This window comes from Pan troglodytes, chromosome 9 (genome assembly GCF_028858775.2).
Source record: "Pan troglodytes isolate AG18354 chromosome 9, NHGRI_mPanTro3-v2.0_pri, whole genome shotgun sequence".
In the NCBI taxonomy this organism is placed as follows: Eukaryota; Metazoa; Chordata; class Mammalia; order Primates; family Hominidae; genus Pan; species Pan troglodytes.
Genome location: NC_072407.2, coordinates 16,370,245 through 16,395,288, shown reverse-complemented (window position 1 = coordinate 16,395,288; position 25,044 = coordinate 16,370,245). Strand labels below are relative to the sequence as shown.

The 25,044-nt window shown below is 48.5% G+C and overlaps 1 protein-coding gene across 50 annotated transcripts in view; it reads right to left on the bottom strand.

Annotated features, from left to right (window-relative positions):
• The window catches only part of MICAL2 (microtubule associated monooxygenase, calponin and LIM domain containing 2), a 265,639-nt gene that overhangs the window by 120,583 nt on the left and 120,012 nt on the right, over positions 1-25,044 (bottom strand). For 49 of the 50 annotated variants that reach the window (XR_010147486.1, XR_010147477.1, XR_010147476.1 and 46 more), the window contains 9 exons: positions 22,950-23,050; positions 18,800-19,057; positions 17,507-17,622; positions 16,523-16,649; positions 15,788-15,878; positions 14,469-14,616; positions 12,918-13,117; positions 12,161-12,267; positions 3,040-3,108 (listed from right to left, as the gene is read on the bottom strand). Coding sequence is in view for 33 of the 50 variants with exons in the window: in XM_016920387.4 (XP_016775876.4) it covers positions 3,040-3,108; positions 12,161-12,267; positions 12,918-13,117; positions 14,469-14,616; positions 15,788-15,878; positions 16,523-16,649; positions 17,507-17,622; positions 18,800-19,057; positions 22,950-23,050 (1,217 nt within the window). In the remaining 17 variants the exon portion in view is untranslated. The remainder of the gene's footprint in view (positions 1-3,039; positions 3,109-12,160; positions 12,268-12,917; positions 13,118-14,468; positions 14,617-15,787; positions 15,879-16,522; positions 16,650-17,506; positions 17,623-18,799; positions 19,058-22,949; positions 23,051-25,044) is intronic. The other variant, XM_016920390.4, reaches the window with a different exon arrangement.

Genomic DNA, 25,044 nt, shown 5'->3' with positions numbered 1-25,044 from the left:
GCTCACAGGAGGGATGCGTCTTTCCAAAGGATGGGCACAGCTAGGCTTGGGAGCCAGGTGGTTGGGGTTTGAATCCTGACTCTCATTTCTTATCCCTGTGATGTTGGCGATTTACTTTACTTCTCTGACATTTTTTCATGTATAAAATGAGAACAGTAATCTACTTCACATGATTACTGCAAAAACCAAATATAATCATGAAGTGTTGAACAAAATGGTTTTCAAAAATACATCATCTGGCTGAGAAGAGGAGAAGAGCAGGGGTTGGGGGCCAATGAAGGAAGCACGGGTGGGGGTCACTCAGGCAAGGCCTGGGCTCTGGAGATCTTTCTCCTTTCTCCTCTGTACCCACCCCCAGCTTTAACCAGCCCTGCTCTATTTTTGCTATCTTTTTAAAGAAAACTTTTTAATTTAGAAACAATTTTAGATTTACACAAAAGTTGCAAAGATAGCACAGACTGTCCCTGCATACCCTTCACCCAGCTGCCCACAGTGTTAAATCTGGAATAATTGCTCCTGTCATCAAGATTGAGAAATTAACACTGGCACAATACTATTAACTAAATTATACACTTTATTCGGATTGCATCAGTTTTTCCACTAATATCTTTTTTCTGTCCCAGGATTCAATCCAGGATCCCACACTGCATTTCATCACCCTGTCTCCTTGGTTTCCTACAAACTGTAACAGTTTCTGTTACAGAATGACACTTTTTGTAGGGTACTGAGCAGCTGTTTAATAGAAAGCCCCTCAGTCTGGGTTGGTCTGATGTTCTCTCATGATTAGACTTTGGGGAAGGACACCACCGAGGTGAAATGCTCTTCTCATTCCAGTACAGCGGGCTGCATGATATCAACGTGACTTATAAGTGGTGATGTAGACCTTGATCATTCGGTTATGCTATTTTATAAAACGGAGTTCCATATAAGATTTCTCTAGCTCATCTGCTAACAGTAAAAAATTGAAAATGACCAGTGTTTACTAAGAACGTCTGTTCCCCCTTACTACGGGATCTCCTCCCACAGGCCTCAGGAGTATAAATGGTGCTGCCACAGCAAGTGGGCAGTAAGTTTTCCCAAGGACACCAGGAATGTCCCTCACAGGAAGAGACATTCTCACGACAACAAAGATGTGTTCATTTAGAAGAAAATCACTGGAAAAGGCAAGCTATAGTTAATTTTTTTTTAAAAAGATCCCTAGGTGTGGCAGCCCCATGGGGAACCTTGTATGTAGAGCCACTCTGAGTGTTGGACGAACACAAACCGAAGAGGCATACCCTCCTTCAAAGTGAAATGTAACTGTGCACAACAGCACAGGTTTGAGTGAGAAGAGGCTGTGCTTACTTGGGTGATCACTATTTGTACAAGACCAAAGTTAGCCAGGACAGTGGGCCATACAGGCCAGCACTTTCAGACATTAACGGGCCCACGAATCACCAGGAAATCAATCCTCAAAAGCAGATTTGCTTTCTGTAGGTCTGCGGTGGGCCCTGAAAGCCTGTATACTTCTAACAAGCACCCAGCTGCTGCTGCTGCTCCTGGATCTTGGATTACATTTTGAGTAGCAAGAATTTAGAAAGAATATTGCTTTGTTAAAACTGACTTTAAGCAAAACCATTGCCCCAGGAGACTGTCCAGGGCTGTCTCAGAAAGGGTAGACACAAACCAGATTTCTTCCCACTCCAACTCCTAGGTTGCCAATAACAGAAACAACACTCACATACCCTTAAATAAGCCATGGGTGAAAGGTAGGAAAAGACTTCCACCTGAGACAAAGTGTACCCAAGGGAAGCTTCTTGGGAACAGGCAGGAGCAAATCCCAGGCCCTGAAGCTAGAGAGCTGACACCCGTAATCTGGGAAATGGAATGTGTCTGTAGCCTTGTGCAGTCTCCGCTTCCTCTCTGTGTCTCTATTTGCTGGCTTCTTGCTTACACCACAGCCAAGTGGTGGAGAAGAAACAGTGCTTCCTGAAGTGCACCTTCAAGAAGCTCTAGGAAAATGTTCAACCCAGGGTGTTTTGAACTCATTGGGTAGAATGGGTTTGTTCATATTTTAAGATGTGAACTGAACTCGTTTTTCTTTGTCAGCGCTTCCCTTTGACCATCACAGATAATGGGTTGAATGGCTGGCTGCTGCTTTCCCCAAGGTGAACCTCATGACTCTATTTATTATAAAGCTCACTGTTGTGAGGGGCAGCAAGTCAGACACGAACAACCATGTCATGCAACTATACAGCAATAAAAACTCTTCGACCATAAACAGTAGAAAAAGTCCCTTCTACTTCCTATCAATCAGATATCAATGTATTATACAGACCGTCCCTCATGCCTCTAAGTCATCATTTTGAGGTCAGCCAGTAGGCTGGCAAAAGCTGGCATCCCACACTTCGCTGACAATATGCATGCTTGTGGAGTTGGAATGGCTTTTTTTGAATGACGTGTGTATCTCAGGTCTCTTTTAAAAGCTGCCCAGGGAAGCAAGAACTGACACTCTTTCCCCTTGATCAATTTTTCAGAAGCAGGCAAGAGATTCAGGCTCTCCTTTGACAAAGTAACCTGTAATTTTCTTCTTTCACCAGAAGGTGGCACTTGTGGGCACCAGGACATATGCCTTAAAGGCTAAAAGCAAAGGAAACACAAATGGATACAAACGATGATTGGGAGAAAAGTGGGAGTGCTGATGCCTCTTTACTATTTACTGTTAACAGTGGTTGTATATTGATTAACATGTGTCAGATGCCATGTTCATCTTATTCATCTTTAAAAGTCCTGCGAAGTTTCATGTATTTCAAGTGTATCATTGCACGTTACAGACATGAACCACATCCTGGGAGGTTGTGTTTCTCAAGGTTACACAGCTAGTAAGTAGTGAAGCGAGATCCAAAACCCCAACTGTTTTTCCATCACGCCAAGCTTGGAACCCAGTGGTTCATGAGAGAGGGAAGGAACAGGGCCAGGCTGCTATCACAGTGAGGCTGCCTATGGCCACTGGTTGTCAGGAAACGAGCCTCTGTTTAAACCCACACTGTGTACACAAACCTCGTCCAGGTTATTGAAGCCCTTCCGCCTCCGTTTGTTCATGTCATTCTCTCCGGTTTGACCATCCACCTGCAATGGCCAAGAAAGCAGGGTGAGCTCTGGGGGCCACCAAGGGCTTCAGTCCCACTAAGATCCCTGAGGGCATAGGGCTGGCTTTGAGCTGGCGCTGAGGATGTGTCCCTGCCCACAAACAGCTGTCAGCCTACAGGCAGGAGTGGTAGTAAATTACTCCGCACCGTGACAAATGCTGTCACAGGGTTTTGTTCAGGCACAGTGGAGAGAACCTCACTCCACCTAGGGAGCCAAGGCTTCGTCAGAAGGGGCTGGAATTACATCCCAAAAGATCTTCATGAAACATCAAAGCAAAAAGAATCCCGGTGACATAGGCAGGGCAGGGATGATCTCCATTGCAAAGTGGCCTTGGGCTCAGAGCAGTTTAATGGTTTGCCCAAGGCCACAGCCAGGTCTGCTGATGCTTTCAGTGTGCTGCCTTATGGAGACCAGCTGGGGTCTCTCTGCACCCAGGGAGCCTCTCTCCTACAAGAAGGTGACCGGGTTCACCTCACATGGACTCTCAGGGCTCAAATGAGCTGCCTAGGGATTTGATGGCAAATCAAGTCTGCAATTCACTCACCATCACAGATCCTAGTAAACAATATTTTATTAACTTCAAATAAGCATTAACTATAGCCTGATGACTAGCGTGACCATACAGCCTAGTTTGTTGGAGGTGGAGGGTAGTTCTGATTTACCGCTTTTTACCCCTAGCCTGATTGTTAACAGTGCCCCCTTCACTCTCAGAAGTCTCCTGGTTTAGATGATACATGACATGGTTGCCCTACTGAGAATGCCTCACAGCCCACTCTCTGCTGCCTGCATCTGGACATTGAAATCCAGAAAGCCCTGCTCTACCCAAGCCCATTGCATCACCCTGCAAGGGCTCCCAGAGGGCACTCGGCTGTCAGGCTTGTCTCCTCAGGGAATGAGCAGAACTCTGGAGGCTGAGCTGATGCTATGGCTGGAGTGGGAAAGACTGGATTTAGTACCTCCTCCGTACCCCATGGGTAAGCCTACCCTTGTCGCTGGGCTAGGGTCCACCTAGGCTCCCCCATCCTTTTCTGGGGTAAGACCTCTCTGCTACCAGTCTTCAGCCACTGGAGCCTTCTCCAAATGGCTAGTTCTGTCAGAACCAGGGAGCCATGTCCCATTGACCATAGATCGCTTCTGCAGGGAGCCATCTACCCTCTCAGAGGGGGCTTCCATCGCAGGCCCATATTAAATCCTAGCCTTTCTACCACTTTGGATGCAGGGGGAAGTGCTGCAGGCCACCTGCTCACCTCAAACCCAGGCATACAGCCCAATCAGCCCCGTAAATCCTAACCTACCTGATCACAGGAGGATTCTTTTACCTCCTGGTTGTTCTGAAACAACAACCCTAGCTATGGGTGCCCCAACACACAACCCAGTATGCATCCCCTCCCTCCAACGGAAAGCACCTGCATCCTCATCTCTTGTCCTCTTCATCATCCCCTGCCCTCTCCCCATATTTACCAGCACCAGATTTTTTTGTTTGTTTTTAAAGACAAGATCAATCACAGTTTAGTCCATTGACATTTGTTCAAAAATTTGCCCCAGGCAGCACAAAACAACACATCAAAGGGCCCTGCCTTCTCTTGAACATTTTCCTCAGCTTCTGATAAATCATTATTCTGTGAATGGAAAAGATTTTAAGCCAAAAGCTTGGGCAAACACCAAGAGAAACAGATGATCTTATTTGCAACAATGTTGGGTCTTAGAGGAACAGGCTGTCTGGACCCCCAGCTCCACAGCCTGGGAATGCTACTCTTGCCAGCCCAAACCTGGGGCCTGTGAAAGTACAGAATGTCCTACCCAACAAGAATGCTTCATGCATAATCTTAGGGTTTTCTGTTGTTTTTTTTTTTTTTTTTGGTTTCTACCTTAAATGAGGATTTGGCTTTTCCTCCAAAGGGCAAAACATTTTACTCTCTTTTGTACTCAGCAAGCCCAGGGTGGGACTGTTCCACGGGAGCCTATATAGATTGAAGACAGCCATATTAGCCATGGGCTTATGAAGGGCATTCCTGGGGAGGCCGTGCCCACCAGCAGCTCCTAAGAAGACTCCAAATCCTTCAGGGGGAATAAAGGACATGGACGGGGACAACCTCAGCCCCTCTGACCCACCCTGACCCATGGGACAACCAAATGCAGTCTATGGAAAGGTTAGCAACACACATACCCAAATGGTTTCTACTCTTCCTTATGAATTTAACATTGAAGCACTGATTCTCAACTAAGAGCTAGGCTAAAACAAAAAGGTTAAGAACACTCAAACCTAGAGATTTATCTACTTTTTTCTTATCTGTATATCTATATTTGTGAACCAAAATTGCTTCAGTACTCCCTTTTCCTTGGACCCTGTTTCACTCTACAAAGAATTCAAAGTACAAGAAGAAAGAAAATACTTACTGTGCCCAAAGAGAACATGAGAATAAATAACTTATGTTCTTTTCCCATTAATGTTTCCAGCTCTTCCGCCCTAAGAATACTTTCTTATCATGATTTCCCAATGATTTGAAAGAGTCTATATACCAAAAGGCATTTATTAAACTAATTGGTTTTCCTATTAAAAAAAATCAAAGACGTAGATATCTGCCAATCTGAACATTTATTTGATCAGCACAAGATAACCATGTTCCCATACTGCCCGAGTTAATGTGATTTTAGCTCAAAGCAAACAAACTTTATATTTAGTTAGCTGGTATAGCCTAGCCCAGGAATAATTTAGATATGGGTCATAGGAAGAGAGGTTGACCATTGCAGGCTATGGTTTTGTTGATTTGGGCAGCAGCTATGATAGTTAGGAAGATGGCCAGTGATAGCAAGAGAGCCCTTTCTTCAAGGAATCATGGATTTGAGCATTGGTACTAATTATTTCCCAGCTGTGTGATCTCAGGAAAACCATCCAACTACTTTGACTTCAGTTTCCTTAACTATAAGAAGGGATCTTATATTGTTTAGTTCATAAGCTCTTGTGAGAGTAATGAAATCACAGATGTAAAACACTTCTTAAACTATAACGTGCTAGACAGTAGTCTCCCCTCATCCATGGCAGATACATTCCAAGGCCCCCAGTGGAATCCAGAAACCATGGATACTGCCAAACCCTAGATATGCTGTTTTTTTGATCTGGTAACTGAGACAGCTAAGGTGACTAATGGGTGGGTAGCAAATACACCATGGATATGCTGGACAAAGGGATGATTCACATTCCAGGCAGGATGGAGTGGGATGCTGTGAGATTTCATCATGCTACTCAGAATGGTGTGCAATCTAAAACTGAATTGTTTCTGGAATTTTCCTTTTAATATTTTTGGACCATGGGTGAACACAGGTCACTGAAACCCTAGAAAGCAAAACTGCAGATAAGGAGGGCACTACTGTACAAGTATTAGACACTATTAGTGAGGCTAGTGTTAGTAACATAATTTATTTTATTTATTCTCTTTTTGGGGACAGGGTCTTGTTGTGTTGCCCAGGCTGGAGTGCAGTGGTGTGATCTTGGCTCACTGCAACCTCTGCCTCCCAGGTTAAAGTGATTCTCATGCCTCAGCCTCCCAAGAAGCTGGGACTACTGGTGTGCACCACCACGCAGGCTAATTTTTGTATTTTTAGTAGAGACAGGGTTTCGCTTTGTTGGCCAGGCTGGTCTTGAACTCCTGGCCTCAAGCAATCTGCCCACCTCAGCCTCCCAAAGTGCTGGATTACAGGCATGAGACACCGTGCTTGGCAGAGTAACAGAATTTTAAACATCTGAGTTCTACTTCTGGCTTTGACATTTACCACCTACATGACTTATCAAAATGTAATCTCCCCAAGTCCAAGTTTCCTCATCTAAAAACTGGCATGAAAATATGTTCCCAGCCTTCCTCCAAAGGTGACATGAGGAGCAAATGAGATGCATGTGAAAGTGTTTTGTATGCTGCAAAGGGCTGTATTGATTGTGGTTGCAGTACAGAACCAAGTGTTCAAGCCAGATCATTTTACTCATCTTTTGAGAAAACAAGCATCTTCATTTAATCATCATTTCTAAAGGAAAAGAACTATCATTTACTAAGCGCCTTGCACCTGCCAGACATCGTGCTCAGACCTGCCGCACGCATTTGATCACCTCATCTTTGCAGCAATACAATGGTGTACATGTTGTTACCCTCATTTTTCAGACAAGCAAAGGAGATTTCTGAGAGGCTAGAACATTTGCCAGACCCCCAGCAGACGTAAATCTGTGTTTGTCTGCTTGACTTCTAACTGCATTCCCAATCTGTAAATCAGCTCTGAATCCTGGACTGAGATTGCACTGAGGAAAGGAGAGAGAGTAGCTTCAGCCATGACCTGCGCGCACCTGGAGGGGATACTCCAGGGCCCTGTGCTGGCCCAGCCTTGGAAAGCGGCACTCTTGACTCCCCTAAGCCTTCTTCAAACCTCTGCCATGAGAAGTCCTGGAAACCTAGTGGGGAGCTTTGGCTGCTGGGCGTGTGGTTCTGTGAGAGAAGTTGGGGAAGTGAGGTGAGAGGAAGTTCGTAAGTCCCACTAGAAGGTAAGCTGCCTAGGCAGGGTCCTCGCTTGTTTCGTTCACTGCTCCATCCCCAGTACTGAGGAGAACTCCACATAAAATAGGCACTCAAGAAACAGTTGTTGAATGAGTAGATGGAAGGAAGAGGCACCTTCGCACGTAATGCCACCCGGCTCTTCGGAAAGTGTGCAGGTGGCTCAGGAAGAGGAGGGTTGGGGAGGGGGAGCTGGACCACTCAGACCACACACTGACAAAAATGTCAGTCACATTTTGTGAATGCCACTCTGTCAGGGACCAGTGCTGGAGGAGGAAGAGGACCTGGTTGAGCAGGATCAAACCTGGGGCTACCCATCTGGCTTCTGGGATGAGCTCTCCAGGGACAAGTAACAACTTCTGTTTTATCCCCCCAAGGAGTGGGCTCAGAATGGGACAAAAATTGGTGTTCTGCATATGTGTACAGTAATGACCGTAGTGGCCATAAGTACAGGTGTCACCATGTGTGGCAGGTCTAGGAGAGTACTGGTAGGTATTGTGAGTCTGAGGGTGTATGTCTGTGTGTGTGCCCATGCACACAGGCATGATAGATGCCCTGGTTATATGTTCAGGTGTCACCTACATGCATGATGACAAGAGCCCTGGAGCCCCCAGGAACTGTCCCATGCCATGAGGCTTTTAGATCCTCACCAGGACCACAGACAGATCTGCAGAAGCAGACCAAGGGCCTTTTAAGAGGAAAATATACTCCCCAAGCTCTCCTCTTTCCAGGCATGGGCTGCCCAGTTTTCAGAACTAATCAACCCAATGGGTTACCACTCACGGTGGGAATGGAAAAGTTACTCTCTTTAAAAGTAAATGAGATCCTTGATGGAGAAAAAGCCTTTCATTTTGCTTGAAGTTGATACATCTTGCTTGGATTGCATGTTATCAGGAAGATAAGATGGGGGGGGGGAAGAAGAATTTAACATCGTCAGTGAAAATCAGGGAGGGAGGTTCTTAAGCCTGACTCAGCAGAGAACCAGCAGATCCTCTTCAGATGAAGACGCCACATTGTAAATAAATGTGCACTCACAGCTCAATTCCCACATCAATATATTCCTCTGGAAGACGGAGAGGAAGTTAGGAAGGGGCAGGGAGGAAGGTCAAATACGGATGCACCTGTATGTACAGATATTGTCTGTGTTTGTGGGGAGGGCTATTGTATAGACTCGTGCAAGCATGCCTGCCCTGTATCTCCACTCCAGAAGGGCTGATGAGCAAGGTCATTGAGGGTTGCATGTTTTGTTGTACTGATATCTTGGTGTAAATGTGAGGGAGCCTTTATGTACAGATGTGTAATTGTGTATGGATTTCAGAGTCTTACGTGCAGACATCCCCTGTGGCTGTGCAGGACCAGACCGGGGTGGACTCAGTGTTCTTTGCTAGAGGGAAATGTTGAGGCCAAAGAGCATTGCCATTAGGTTCCCCAAATCAAAAAAGCGTTCAGATACAACAAGGTATCTGGTAGGATGGGAAGAAGGTACTTTCTACGTGGCCCTGATCACTGTGCTGGCATTGAGTGGTAGACAGAATGCAGAGGTATTTCAGTGATGGCCAAGGCACAGTGTGGTGACCCAGTAGCCTTACGAAACAACCTAACCCACCCACAGGAAGTGCTCCATCGCTCTGAGAGAACAAACAATGCCCATGCCAGGCACTTAACTCAATGGCCAAATATCTCTACCTATCCAAAGATGGGGTAGAGTGCAAAGATTAAATGAGGCTGTGGGAGAGGACAGATCTGTGGGCCTTGACTCCTCTGAAAATGGGCAGCCAAGGGACACACCCTGAAGAAGACTGAACAAGATTCAAAAGGGGCCAGAATTGGGCTGGGCAGAGCCCTCCACCACAAGCATTTTCTAGCAGAGCCAGAGGGAAGTGGAGTGAGGCCCTCAGCCCTTGGGAGGCCTGGCTAACCTTGCTGATTCCTGACTTTTAACCATCCCCAGCTCCCAAGCCAGTGCTGGCCAGGCTGTTTCAATTCTGTCACTCTGTAAATAGAGGTGTGGTGAGTGAAAGGTGGAAACATCCCTCTCCAGTTCCCTCTGAGGGCCAAGCGGCAGAAACGCGGTGAATGGAGAAAGGCAGTAAATGTCTGTTTCGGAGAGCTTCCAGAAACACTGACTGGCTTGCCTGGGGCCAAACAGCCCAAGACAGGGGTCCTTGGGCTGGAGGTAGAACAAGCTGACCACTGGTACCCAGAAGACAGCCCCATTTACTCAGTGGGAACATGGCGGACAATGCAGCCCTCACACAGAGCCTCTAGGTTGGGCCGGCTCAGAGTGGGAGAGAGGCTGGGTGCAGCTCATCATTTTAACTGCTCTGTTGCCATCTTCCTTGCCCAGCTAAGGCCTTGCTAGCCCATTCCTTCCTAGAGATAGGGAGCCACAGAAGCATGAAGTATCCTGCTCCTGGGGTTGGCAAAACAGCTGCTGCAGCATCCCAGGGAGCAGGGAGTTCAGGCCTCAGTGGAAAAAGTGACCACTGCTCACACAGCCCAGGGAAAGGAGGCTGGGTGGCCCCATCCCACCCTGCTAGGTATGGCTGCCTTGGCCAAGCTTAAATAGACTCTTGGCCACCTAGAGAGACTCAGAAACTTGCAGAGGCTTCCAGCCCACTGTCCTGTTAGTGGAGGGCACCCTGCCATCCTGGAGAGGGCAGGCAAGCTCTGGGCAGGTACTTACAACTGCCCCTACCCCAAGCCACCCCTGCTCCCACCAGTGGCTTCACTCTGGTCCTATTCTCCTCCACCCATCTTCTCTCCCCTGCTCCCACTGACCACCCCAGGAACTCCCCACTCCAGTCCTAGAACTCTGACATTTGCCATCTGCCCCAACACATCCAAATCCCATAGCCTGTCCTCAGCCCCGACCCTGGCTGGCTTCCCTGTCGCCTGGCATGGTCTCCAGGGCCCATCCCGTAGAAGCGCTCTCCTCCGTGGGCTTCCCGACTCCCTCTCTGACTTTCCAACTGTCTGTTCCCCTTCCCATCTTCTTTCCTGGCTGCTCTGCCTCTGCCAGCGCCTCAAACTCCCTTGTTCCCCAAGGTTCGGACTCTTGCTTCTCAGTTTTCTCCCTATCTTCCCAGCATCGACCTTCCTAACTGGACTCCAAGGTCAAGGCTCACATTACTTCTGTATGTCCTATCACTGGATACACAACAAATGCCTTTCGATGAGTTGATTAATTAGTGTGAAGGAAGCATGGGGTAGGGGCAAAGTAATGAAGTACAACAGAGTAGCAGGTGAGCTGGCCAAGGCACCTAGCCTCTCTAGGCCTCCAATTTTTTTTTTTTTTAAGTGGAATTTCACTCTTCTTATCCAGGCTGGAGTGCAATGGTGCAATCTCGGCTCACTGCAACCTCCGCCTCCTGGGTTCAAGCGATTCTCCTGCCTCAGCCTCCCGAGTAGCTGGGATTACAGGCACCTGTCACCACACCTGGCTAATTTTTTGTATTTTTAGTAGATACGGGGTTTCACCATATTGGCCAGGCTGGTCTCAAACTCCTGACCTCAGGTGATCTGCCTGCCTTGGCCTCCCAAAGTGCTGGGATTACAGGCGTGAGCCACCACAACCATAGGCCTCCATTTTTATCTGTAAAATGTGCACATTAAGCAAGAGAACTTGCATCATGCCTCCCACAGAGATGTTAGCACTCACACAAAACTGTCACTGCTCCTTAGGCATGTGATGCCCAAACTGTGTCCCATGGCACCATGTGAACTCACAGAGGTGCCACAGAATATTTTTAATTTTCTAGGAAAACACTATCATGTCTGTCAGACATCTTGAAAAATGCTCCTATTAAGTTATTTGGTCTTAACTACTTAATAAATGAAACTGTTAGGTATTTATTTTGGTATAGGCACACCATGAAAAAAATTACAGAGACACTAAGGGTGCTATAAGTTGAGAAAGTTTGGGAACCTCTTTATTAGGCTCCGAGCTCCTCAAAGGCAAGGTCCATATATTATTCACTTCTGTATATTTGCTCCCCTCATCAGAAACAAAAAATATAGCCCTGAAGTTGAACTATAGGAGAGCCCAATATATATTTGTTGAATGAGTGAATAAATACAAATTAATGGAACAGATGTGTAAACAGAGCATCATCACCATGCACTTCTGCCACTAAACTGATGGCCGTCATGTTCCAGATCTAAACTGCTCAGCACAGTGAGAAATCATTTCATCCCCATCCCTCAGGAAGCAGAGCTGATCTGATTTACTTGTAAAAGCATTCACCAATATGTTCTATCAGCTCGCTACTATGTCCTTCCTATAACCACTTTGAAGTCATTGAAACTAGCTACACAGTGCCAGGAAGAACTTCCAAAAACACTCAGTCACTAATCCGAGTTTTACTAGCATCTTCCGGGAGCGCCTGATCCATGTAACTTACTAGCCTCAACAGGCTGAGAATGTGACAATCTCCGTTCCTCATACCCCGTCCATGTGCAATGGGAAATAAAACCAAAACCAGGCCAAAACTTACTCGTGGAGTCCTCTTCCTTGGAAATGTGAGGTTGAGATAGTTATTAGAAATGGATGATTTGGCCAAGCTGAGGTCAGCATTTTCTCCATAGTTTTTGCGCCAAGAATCTGTTGGGAAATAAAGCGCAACTGTGATTTGGAACCTGGCTCTGGGAAGTATGGCTATACCAAGGAGGTGTTGGCGGGGTGTGGTGGCTCACACCTGTAATCCCAGCACTTGGGAGGCCAAGACAGGCGGATCACGAGGTCAGGAGATTGAGACCATCCTGGCTAACACAGTGAAACCGCGTCTCTACTAAAAATACAAAAAAAATTAGCCAGCCGTGGTGGTGGGCACCTGTAGTCCCAGCTACTCGGGAGGCTGAGGCAGGAGAATGGCGTGAACCCGGGAGGCAGAGCTTGCAGTGAGCCGAGATCACACCACTGCACTCCAGCCTGGGCGACAAAGCGAGACTCCCTCTCAAAAAAAAAAAAAACCCAAAAACAAACAACAAAAAAACAAAAACAAGGAGGTGTCATTGTAACCAGGTCCCTCTAAAATAATTCTCTCACCCCAAACTCAAGATGTAAATGGCATACAGATCCACTTACATGCACAGGGGCTGGGTGAGTGGAGTCACCCCTGTTTGGCCTCAAAGTCAAGGGGAACACACTGGGCAGCCCCAGAACAGACCATACAGTGTTAGGAGCAGCCAGACTCAGAGACAGGGACAGAGTTGGCTCAAGGGGCTAAGCAAAACCTCTGTGCAGGTGCTTACCCACGGGCCTCAGTGGGGTGCCCTGGAAGAGCTCGTAGAACTTGGAGAGGTACATGACCATGCTGAGCTTGTCAGGCTCCCGGGCAGATGCCATCTCTTTGCCCGTGGTCACTGGAGGGATCCCAAACTCTCGCTCGGCCACATCAAATGCGAGCTGGTTGTTCTCCACAGCATCATCTTCATTCAAAGAGTCAAAGTTGCTAGAGAATCAAAACAAAGCAGAGAAATTCAGGGAGAGGAGGCAGAGGTGTGGTGAGCTGAGCACCTTCAGGTGGTAAGGAGCACTGAGGGTGACACTCTGCCAGGTGTCGGCAGGGTACAGGGGAGGAATAGTGACCCCAGCCCCTACTCCCAGTTCTCACCCACCACTCCACTGGTCAGGAAGGGACAAAATCAGACTCGGGCCATGATGACGTTATTGCTGCCCGGGCTAAAGCCATCAGAAAATGATTTAAACCTCTTGGGAACATTTATAAGCTATTTTACTTTTAAATATATCCCTTACTTTTTTTCTTTTTAATTACAAAAGTAAAATGGGCATCTTGTAAAAAACATCAAGTTATATAGCATATAAAGTAAAAAGGGAGACCAGGCGCAGTGGCTCATACCTATAATCCCAGCAGTTTGGGAGGCAGAGGCGGGCTGATCACTTGAGCTCAGTTCGAGACCAGGCTGGCCAACATGGCAAAACTCTATCTCTACTAAAAATACAAAAATTAGCCGGGTGTGGTGGTGGGCACCTGTAATCCCAGCTACTCAGGAGACTGAGGCAGGAGAATTGCTTGAACCTGGGAGGCGGAGGTTGCCACGGGCTGAGATTGCGTCACTGCACTCCAGCCCAGGCAACAGAGCAAGAGACTCCAGCTTAAAAAAAAAAAAAAGACAGTCCATCCTCCTAAGGCCACCTCATTTCCTAAAGTACCAATTGCTAGCCCTTGGGTAGGTTTGCTGCCAGCCTTTTTTGTGATTTGCACCTGGCTGTGAAGTTCTGCTGCTGCTGATTTAAATACAGATGCACCATGCTTTAGCATCACAGTGTTTCCTCAAACATAACCTGATCTCCCCAATGACCCTGCTGCTATTTCTAATTTGGAGACGAAGAATCTAAAGCTCAGAGAAGGTAAGTGGCTTGCCCAAGGACACACAGCTTATGGATCTGGGTCTCAAACCTAATTCTATAAAACCCTCAAACTAGTCCCTGGAATTAGGTCTGGCCCATACTCCTCTCTTGAGGGTGAAGCTCCAAGGTGTGAATGCTCAAATTCCAAAGAGTGTGGTGATGGGGCTCGGGGGGGAAGGGTAGTGGGGGGTGAGGTGTCAAGAGTGCCATCACTAAGCCTGAGCCAATTTTTATCCTCACATATTAGGAACACAGATCAAACACACTGCTGACAGAGTAATCAGTGCAAAGGGAAAAGAACAAATGTTAAGAAAAATCTCAAATTGAAACACAGAGAGAGAAATATTGAACCAAGTAATGAAGATTCTGCATGCAGCAGAATGGCCTTGGCATCCCTCGTCTCCAGGGGCCAGCCTGGGCCCCAGACTCACATGAGCTCAGGCCGGAAGCGGTGGATGATGGCACACAGGGCCAACCCACTGCGCCAGGATGTGGTCAGGTCGGTGACGTTGACATGCTGGTAGCCCTCTGTCTGCTGCTGGCACCAGGTTAGGAGCTTGCTGGGCCGGATATCTGACTCTGCAAGAAGGAGAGCGCAGGCAGTGAGGCTCTGCAGGAATCTCACACGGTCTGCCCTGGCGCTCCCTTCTCATTGCCACCATGGCTGGGGACCAGGAGGAGCGGCCCCAAGGCAAGGGGCCAGGGCAGGGGGCCACTGGCATGGGTGCAGCTCCCTGAGGACTGCTGCTTGGGGGCCTGGTCAGGAGTGTGGCAGGAGGGGAGAGGAAGCATGTTCTCTTCCAGCAGAGTTCCTAAGACCTACTGTGTTTAGGCCCTGCCAACAACATGCTCATCTAGTGGGGAAGATAGTCACAGAGCGGGTGATGCTGACACAGTGCTGCAATGGAGGGAGAAACAGGGGGCTGTGGGAGCACATTAGCAGGTTTGCCTGAGTCTGCGCTGGGAGGGGAATTCTCCAAAGAAAAGTGTAATGGGGAGGTACGTTTGAGCTTGTTCTTTGAGAGCACCTAGGAACTTATCAGACGGAAGAAGTCATTCCAGGAAGACAGAAAGGACTGTGTGGTGGCTAAGAATCTAGAAAAACCTGCTATGTTTGCGTAACAGTAAAATGGTTGATTATGGTAAGTGGTTTATTACAGCAGTGGGGCATGTCGTGGTGTGTGGAGGGGAGGGAGGAGTACAGCTGAGTTTGCCTAAGGAAGGAGAGGAGGCAAAGCCTGGACAGGCACAGGTAGCCAAAGAGGTCTGTAAGCAGGAGAGCATCCTGAGCTGAGCTGGGCACTGGGAGTTCCTCATTTAACCATCCCATCTCCCTGTGTTGAGCACTGGTCCTGGGTCCAGAGCACTGCTAGGCCCAGGATGATCAGGAAAAGGGTGAAGTGCATTAAGCTCATTATCTACTTAAGGGGACAAGGCCCCCATGCAGGAAACAACAGCAAAATAAGAACAAGTCCCGGTGAGATAATCCTCTGGTTCATGTTTGCTGTGTGAAGCTCTCGACACACACTAGCTCCTTTCCTCCTCATAATGATTCTCTGGGCAGGGCTTCTCTTGGTCTCACAGAGGAGGAACTGGAGTACAAAGAGGACAGGTGCCTGCCCATGACCACACAGGTAAAGGGGGAAAGCCAGGCTGGTTGCAGTGCCTGTGTCACCATGGTCACCGAGCAGTCCTCCTCCCCTCAAAGCTCTTCCTAGCCAATCACCAGGGTCCCAGGAGGGCCGCTTACCCTTCCTGGAGAGGTTGACAGATCTCCTCACCGAGCCCAGTCTCTCGAGAGGGTAGTGCTCCAGCTCCTTAGTGATATACAAATGCTTCACCTATGAGCAAGAGAGACATGCTTGCCCACCAGTTTTCCCCCAAATCCTAGTCTCAGGGCCCCTAAACTCGACCCACCCCCAATTCAGTGCCTGCCACCATTTTCCTCTACTGCTGGGAGGCATGACCTTCGGCAAGGGAACACAGGCAACTTCAGTCATAGAGCAATGGGCCTCAATCCTCCACCCAGATGCAGGCAAACTAAGTGGGAATGTCTGTAGCTAATTTTAAAAATTCACACAATTTTCTGTTCTATTGACCAAAGAGGTTGAGAGTTTGGTGGCTTTAAATTAGTGGAAGAAGAAATGGACCCCAGGACCAAGGGTGGTATGCAGAGATCATATGTGGCCAAGTAGATTATTTGAGACAGGTAAGATCAGCAATGCATATGCATAGTGACAATATATATAAATATATGCACATATACATATAAATCTCTCCCCCTACATGTGTTCTAGTTCTGTCCTGTGGGTTAGAAAGAATGCTGACTCGAGTGGGGAGAAGAACTGGTCCCACCATTAGGCCAGCAGGCCTTGGTGGCCTTAGTCCCAGGAATGGACCAAAATTTAATGTGACCCCCTCCCCACCGCCTCTTCCCACTGTTCAGTGCAGAGTGATTCAGACAGGGCCGCAACAATGGACTTGCCTGATGGGGCCTGACACAGTGTGAGTTGAGGTTTGGGTACCGTGTCCCTGGGTCCAACGTGTACTGCTCAAAGTTCTTGTTGATGTTCTCCGGGGTTGTCTGAGGTAACAGCCGGTAGAGACTTTCCCTGGAGGGAGGCGGAGCCTGGAGGTCAGGGATCACTTTTGCCACCTCAGGCCTTGTCCCCACCCTTCCCTACTTCCCCCTTCCTCTGGCTCAAGGGCTTCCTGGACATGTTTGTCTAACCCTTCCCTGAAATACCTGACTCTCCTGGTTCTTGAGATCTGCAAAGTGGGGAGAAGGTCAAAGGGGCCGAGAGGAAAGGGGTGCCTGGGTGACGGGGATGCTGGGCTCCTCCACCCAGGCAGGGGGAGGGATGCAGGGCTGGCAGCACGGTGGCCTGTGGTTTTGCCATAACCATGTTCAGCCACGCTGCCTCCTGCGGCCTGCTCCCCACGACCACAGGCTTCCACACCCAAGATTGTCAGGGCCTGCCTCCGCCCACCAGCCCTGACCTCCCCCCGTCCACCAGCTGTCACAGCCACGTGGCCAGCAGCAGGGGTCTGGGAAGAAGCCCAGGATCTCAGTGGTGTGAGAGGCCTGGAAAGCCAGAGAATCCAACCCACATCCAGGACAGGAGACTCAGCACTGCCCTGGAAGATTCCCTTAAATAAACCTCTCTGGCTCTTCGGTGAATGAGCGATGCTGGGGAGCCCCAGCTGCAGGGCCAACCTAGATGAAGATTTCTCTTTGTCATCCAGGGCCCAAGGTCCTGGCCCCAGAGAAAGTCACTGTAAGAGTCAGATAATGATGGAGAAAGCATCCTTGGGGATGCTGATGATCAAATCAGGCCACACATGGGAAGGTAGAATGGAGGAGGCAGAGGCTCCAGGTATATCCAGCAGTCACCTGCGGGGTGATCTTGCCCCCTTTCCTGCCTGAGTGCCCTGCCCCCCAGTTAGGAGCCCTGCTGTCAAAGCTCACCTTTCAGCCAGCAGCTCCAGGGGAGGGGTGCCCTGGTTCCAGCTTTTCACCATCCATGCCGTGTCAAAGGCTGCCAGGAAGCCACGGGCACAGCCTGTACCCATGGGCCAAAATGGCTGCAAAAGAAAACGTGCAAAATTCCAGTTGATTCTGATGACTCCCAATCTATGATCTCATTGTACCCAGCACACACTGATTGCCAGGACCGTGCAGGGCACTGGAGGGACAGAGAGGTGACAGGGCAGGGACCCTGCTACCTATGAGGATTCATCACAAGGTCAAATAACTATAGCAGAAGGTTAAATGTAAACGGTGCTATGACGCAGGCATAGCAAAACTGCTTTAGGGCTCAGAAAAGGCGAGACAAATTCCCATCCTGGGAGAGGGCGATGGAAATCAGAATAAGCTTCTTAAGAGTTGCATTAAGCTGATTTTAACAAATGGATGAGATTCTGATCCTGAGCTACTTGGGAATGGTGTGGGCAAAGGCATGGTGGTTGGAAAATGCTGGCGCCTGATGGAAGAACAGCCGTCTGTTCTGGGTGTAACATGGAGCATGGGAGGTGGGTAGGGAGAAACTGAGCTGGGAAAGGAGTCTGGGCCAGAAGCAGGATGGGTACTGAGGGCTCAACCAAGGGTCTTAGGTTCAAGTCCATGCACAATAGTGCCCAAGGACCAAGTCAACCAAGCTGAGTGCTGACTAATCTGCTCCATGAGCACCCAAAGCATGGTCTGGAATTTGACTCTTAACTTGGAATAAATACATAATCAGTGCTCACACTAAAGAGAAAACTTTCTCCTTTCTGAAAACATTCATTTAATCTAAGGATCCTTGCAGATTTTCTGGGAAGAATTTTCAGCAGGGAAGCTATGAATGGAAAGGAGACTTTGGGGCCCATAGGCCTCTCCTGCACTCTGTGTGATCTCAAAGGCCACAAAGGGCCGCCCACACGAGGAAGAAGTCTTGGCCCAGCTGAGGGTCCACATACTCTGAGAAGGATGGCTCATACGGCCCAGACCAGGGCTGCCTGATTTTGTACTTCATCAAAGAAGTCAGTGCAAAAGAGCCAGGAGATAGGAGAGAAGGCTCTCCTAACTACACAGAGGCAGAATAGGCTCCTCTGAGTGCAGCAACAGGACAGGCTCTGAGGCCGGGACAGGCTTGGCAGAGTCCTGCCAACTGGCTGAGAGCCTGTCCTCTCCCCGCTGCACAACAGCAGATACTGCCTGCCAGAATACAAACGTGGGATCTGTCTCGCAGAGAAACATGGGGGCTCCGAGCTCAGGCAGTACCTCAAGCAAGCTGTCACCCACAAGGGCCACGAGCAGCTGGTGCGCCTGCCGCTCCCGCACCAGGGCCGCGTTCTCTGAGGCATACATGCAGGTAAAGTCAAACATGGCCACATCAGGCTGCCCATAGTGGTTCATGGCAAAGTCTAAGGATGGCAGCTGGTAGTTGGTGGCAAAGTCTGCAGCTTCCCGGGCATAGGATAGCAGGTTGTCTTGGTTCACGTTCTCCGCACACAGCAGCATCTCTGTGTCGATGTAGTCCTGGGGAAGATGAAAACATGGTGCAGCAACCTCCCCCTCTGAAGGGCTAGCCTTCATACCCACCTCTTGGCAAAAGGACTTGGAATGGGTCTATACAGTGAGGCTAGTCAGAAAAGACATACAAAAACCAGGACCAAGGGAATAAAGAGGAAATAAATCAGCCAGCTGTGAGGGTTAACACGGTTGTGATTAAGCATCAAATTTGGCATTGAGCTTCCTGGCATCCAAGGCAAAAGGGAAATGTGATATGCCCCAGGGCTCTCCTTATCAGAAAGAAGGAAGTGTAGAAATTCCTCAGGGGAGGCAATTTTTCCCTGGCATTAAATTCTAAAAGATCTGTCTCACGTAGGAATTTCAACAGGGCGCGTTGAGAGTTGTAATGAACAGTGCACTTGATAATGGTCTTGGAGCAAACAACGAGCACATTTCATAGGTCTGGTTCTCATGAGAACTTTCAGTACAATTAAGAGACAAAGGAGCCATCAGAAAGTGTGATTTTATAATAAATTCAGCTAAGCGAGTATGATCCAAATATGCCATGTTTAGTGGTCAAACAAGACCAGAAAAAGAAAATGGGAAACCTCTCACACTTTCCAAAATCAGTGACTCCTTTACTTGATGGGCCGAGGGCTCTCACAGCATAGCTTTTTTTTTTTTTTTTTTTTTTTTTGAGATGGAGTTTCACTCTTGTCTCCCAGGTTAGAGAGCAATGGTGTGATTTTGGCTCACTGCAACCTCCGCCTCCCAGGTTCAAGCAATTCTCCTGCCTCAGCCTCCCCAGTAGCTTGCTTTTGGTGCTAATTGTTATGCTTCTTTCATGGGGAGTGCAGAGCCCTGAGCTGCGAGGACTGGAATATCCATCCTGGAGGGACACTAGCAATGAAACACAGGATGTGAGGATTGAAGAGAGCTGGCAAGTTTAGTGTATCCCCAGAGTCCAAGCTGCTCACCATGTGGCTAAAGAAACTAAAAGACCACCTTTCTCAAAGGTGACACAAAAAGTACAGACACCTGGAGTGGGAGGGGACCAGTGTGTAACATGAACACAGGCTTTGGGGCCAGTGAGAGCAATGGGTCAAAGTCCACCTCTGCTGTTTACTAACTAAATCTGGGCCAGTTATTTAACTTCTCAGAGTCTCCACTCTCTCATCTGTAAAAAGGGAATATCAAAACCGACTTCACAGAGCCACGTGAGAAGATGGAATGAGTGTACACAGGAAATCCCTAGCCCCATGTGGGAAGTGACTGACGAATGGGAATTCCTGTCCCCTGTAATTCATGCTGGCTCCAGATATGGCTTATGATGAAGTATATCCTGGACCCAGCCAAGGCACCCTCAATTACAAAGGTCTTGACAATCACAGAGTGCCGCGTTTACAGCCAGAGTGACCACTGCCTCAATTTTCTGAGTAGCCATGATTTCAAATACCCTGTTCTGGAAACTCATATTTCCCCCATCCAAACCAAACCGCCCAAATTGCATCCAGCACTGGTCCAAGAGCTCTTTGTCAGGCCCCAGTGTCCAGGATGGAATTCCTGTTATTTGATTTCCTTTCTGATCCCTGTTTCCGCGGTCACATGATCACTTCTCTCTCCGAAGGCGTGGAGGTGAGATGGGGGAAGAGAGAAGGGAGAGGTCTCAAACACCCCCCCGTCAAAACATGCCCCAAGCATCCCTAAGATGGAGTGGGTGACATTACACAATGAAGACAGTGCCTGGCGTGGACACCTCATGCAGGAGAGTGGGGACCTAGCAAAGGGAAGACACTAGGCTAGAGCTGGCTGGAAGCCTAATGGCCTAGGGCTGCTGTGGAGTCTCTTAGCGGCTGGAGGGTCCCAGATGAGTGGGGGGATGGAAGAAGGAGCAAAACCATAGGGAGCAGATGAGGACAAGGACAGGAGGACAGAATCCCAGCCCACACACGTATGGGCCAGCAGAGGCAGGGGCCCAGGGATGCTCTGGGATGGGACATCCTCCCTGTGGGGAAGAGAAGATGGACACAGCTGAGAGCCCAGAGGCACGGCTGCTTGAAGAGAAACTTTACTCTTCCTTCGGTAGCCATGGAAAGAAGCCCAGAGATCAGCTGGAATCAATGGGGAAGCAGGAAAACCTCTGGTCCAGAGGTCAGTCATTCATTCAACAAACATTTACTTGGCACCTTGTGTGGCTATAGGAAGATACGGATCCATGTAGGGAGAGGAAAACAGAAAACTTGCCATTCCTCCAGGGAGCAAGAGAACAATGTAAATTTAAGCGGCTCAGGGAAGATGGGTTGGGAACTTGGCTGGACACCTGGACGCTCAGGCTATAGCTCTTGTTCCAATCAGGTGTCCAGCCTGTGGCCTCCAATTTCTTTCCCATCTTTTACCTTGAGGCTCCTCAGCACCAGCTCAGGAGCTGCTCCCAGGGGCCTCTGAAGGAGAAAGAAAGGCCTTGGTGAAGACAAGCATGGGCCTGGAGGGGCTTTGACAACCGCCAGGGAAGCGAGTTGCCATGAGCAAACACCTGGGATGACCTGAGGGTGACCTTAGCATCCCAGGAGGCCAGGGTGCTCTGCAAAACACAAAACCCATCAAGCTTTGCCTGCCTGCCTAACCTCTCCTCTGCAAAGCTGCCCGCTACCCCTACACCCCTGCACCCCCCCAGTTTCAGACTAAGGCGGCAACTTCAGGAGGCAACTTCTGTGAGGCAGAGGGAAGAAGGGGATGCCACCACTCCCAGACTGACAGTCAGCAGTGGGACACTGCTGAAGCCCATCGCCCACCCATCTGCTGGCGTGCTCAGCCCACTTCACCAAGCCCGCATTCACAGCCTCCATCTACAACTCAGGCTCTCAGCAAAGACCTGAGCTGAAGTGGAGAAGGCCCACGGGGTGGCTGGGTTACTAATGCCACCCAGACGGCTGCCAGCACACGCAGGAAAGAAGATAGCTGCATTCTTCTCTGACAAGCAGCAATGAATGGCCACCGTGCTGCCTGGGCTCCAGGCTGACACCCAGACAGCAGGCTGAACTTGGGCAGTGTGATCCTTATCTTGAGGTTGCAGCAGCAGCAGTGACAGTGGCAGCAACAACAGGGGCTCTGGAAGGGTTGTACACCTGTCCGAAGAAGCTTCCAGTCAGGGACCACTGCTCCATGTTTCTTCCCTCCAACCCTGCTCCGTGCTTAAGCATGAAGTCGCAAGGCCACGAAGCAGAGGCCAGGAAGCCAGCAGGACAAAAAAGCCAGTGTGCAAACAAGGCTGAGAAGTTACAGAGGGAATCTACAAACCCATCCTCTGCCGGGCACTGTGCCAGGTGCTCTATATATATCTTCTATTTGCTCCTTCCAAGAACCCTTTCAGGCAGAAACTATCATTCCTATTTTGTAGATAAGAAGACTGAGGTTCAGGAAGGAAACACAGTTTGCCCACAGCCTGGAGGAGGTATGTGGCAGAGTCAAGATGCAGATCGAGTCTTTTTGACTGCATGAATAATGAAATTCCCCCACACTGTGACAAGGCTCCACAGCATGAAATTCACAAGTCAAAGGATGCCTATGTCTCATTAGGACAAGGAGCCCCCATCTGCCTCCAAATGACATGTGACCTCCCAGAGAAGAGGCAAGGCTGGATGAGACTTGGGAAGGAAAAGACTCAGTTGATCCACATTAACACCTGGTAAAGGTCTCACAGCAGCACACGCCCCTCTGCAGAAAATTCTCTGTGCATATTGGCGTGGGCTCCTTTATCCAACACTCATGTAACACCAAGAAAAAGAAGGGTGTAAGCTGGTGGCACCTTCCCCCCTCCTCCCCTCGCTCAGTTTCTGGCAGGACGACATCTGCCTTCACACCTGCTGATGTCACCAGCCCAGGTCGCGAAGTCGGGAAATCGCGGCCAAGAGGTACGTACGTTAATGATGACACCTTTGTCGAGCAGGCTCTGCTTCTTGGCTGTCATTACAAAATAGTGGGTGCAGTCCTTGTAGTAAACAATGTTCTCAAGATCTATGCCTGAAAAGAGAAGCATTCACAAGCTCAGTGTTACTTCCTCGGCACCAACTGTGTGCCAGGAACTGTACTTTGCCTCACTATTGGTCTTGTTATTTATCTGCAGAATATTCATGTTAGACCAGTTTTTAAGGCACACAAGGCTGGCAAAGATAAAACAGAGTGCCAGAATCTACCCAAGTCAAAGCAGCTAGCTTCTATAGTTCTATAGCGGCATTATTCCTGTTAAAACTCACAATGTCTGTAGGGGTTGTGGGCCAGTATTTGTAAGTTAGAGCCGGGTAATTGTGCAGAAAAGACAAGTGCCGGCCATGGCCACAGAAGCTCAGCAATGACAGGGCTGGGATTTGAACCCCAGCCCATCTAGCTCCAAGTCCTGTCCACTGTGCCCTCCATGTGCCCATAGTAGCATAGAGCTGTGGGAATTCTCCAATGACAATGCCAAGGAATATTTCTACTGTTTCCCGGCTTGTATGTGAAAACCCGAGTGCAGTGGTAGGAACAACTCAGGTTAGAAGGCTGGGCTGTATCTTTTTGTGCTTTCCACCAATCACAAGACATTTTACACACTAAGTTCCTGCATTTAAAACCATGCTGTGCAATGAGAGCTTAGCTCCACGGTTCTCAAAGGGAGGTCCCTGGCCAACAGCATCAGCATCACCTGAGGACATACTAGCAATGCAAATTATCAGGGCCCTTCTTCAGACTCACTGAATCAGAAACCCTGGGGATAGGGCCAGCATGCTGTGCTTTAACAAGCTCTAGGTGATGCCAATTCATACTCAAGTGTGAGGCTGACTGGCTTATTTGAAGGGAGAGAAAGGAACAGGCACATGGCGACATATCAGCACTTACACAAGGCGTGCTGGGTAACCATAGGAACACCTTTATTACGGTTAAATAGGAAACAGGCATCAATGCAGAGGGCCCCCAGGAGAATCAGGAAGGTCACGACTGTCACTGTCTGAGGGCACTGTTGTGAAACAATGGCCGAAGGTGACAACCACAGCAAAGTTTAAAGGAAGTTCACTGAAACGTGGAAAAACACACTCAATGTCCTGCTCTCATTTATATTGAGTGACTTAAGTATTTATTTTCTTGGTTTTTTAGGGGAAGGGAGGGTTGGAGGATTCTCAAAGCATTCAAAAGGACACCATATGCTGGCAGGAAATATTCAAGCTTTTAATGAAATAATGCAATGGAGGTGAAACTGAGAGGGTTGTGCAGTGAGCACATACCCTCCAGGCCAGTGAGAAGTACAATCTTGCTCAACAACTAATGCCATTCCTAGGAAATGATGTTAAAGAAATAATTTAACAGAAGCAGTGTTATCTGTAACAGTAAATAACTGGAAGGCCTAAATCAGAGGTCAGCAAGTTGTGTGTGTGTGTGTGTGTGTGTGTGTGTGTGTGTGTGTGTGTGTGTGTGTGTGATGGACAAGCTAGGAAATATTTCTGGCCTGTGGGCCCTATGGTCTCTTTCATGACCTCTCATGGTGGAAGCAGCCATCAACAGTTATGTAAAGAAATGGACATGGCTGGGCGACAATCAGCTTTTATTTATGGATGCTGAAATTTGAATTTTAAATAAACTTCATGTGTCATAAAATATTCTGATTGTTTTATTCAGCCTATATATAAAACCATTCTTAGCTCGAAGGCAGTATAGAACCATGTGGCCAGCCATAGTTTGCTAATCCCTGGTTTCAATGCTTAGGCAGTGACAATACATCAATTTGATGAGATATTCCACAGCCCCTAAAAGTCACCACCAGAAGGATGATGTTTGGAATGTGACACTGAATGAGAAAAGCTGACTAAAGAGTGTGGACACTGCGATTTAAGCTACAGTCACATAACAAGCAAGCACGCTGGTGGAAAATTACAGAAAAGGAGTAGGTGAGTCTGAAGACTATTCTCGTGTGGGGCGGTCAGATTGCGGATGATTTATTTTCCATATACAGATTTTATTTAACATTGTTGTTACATTGCTTTTCA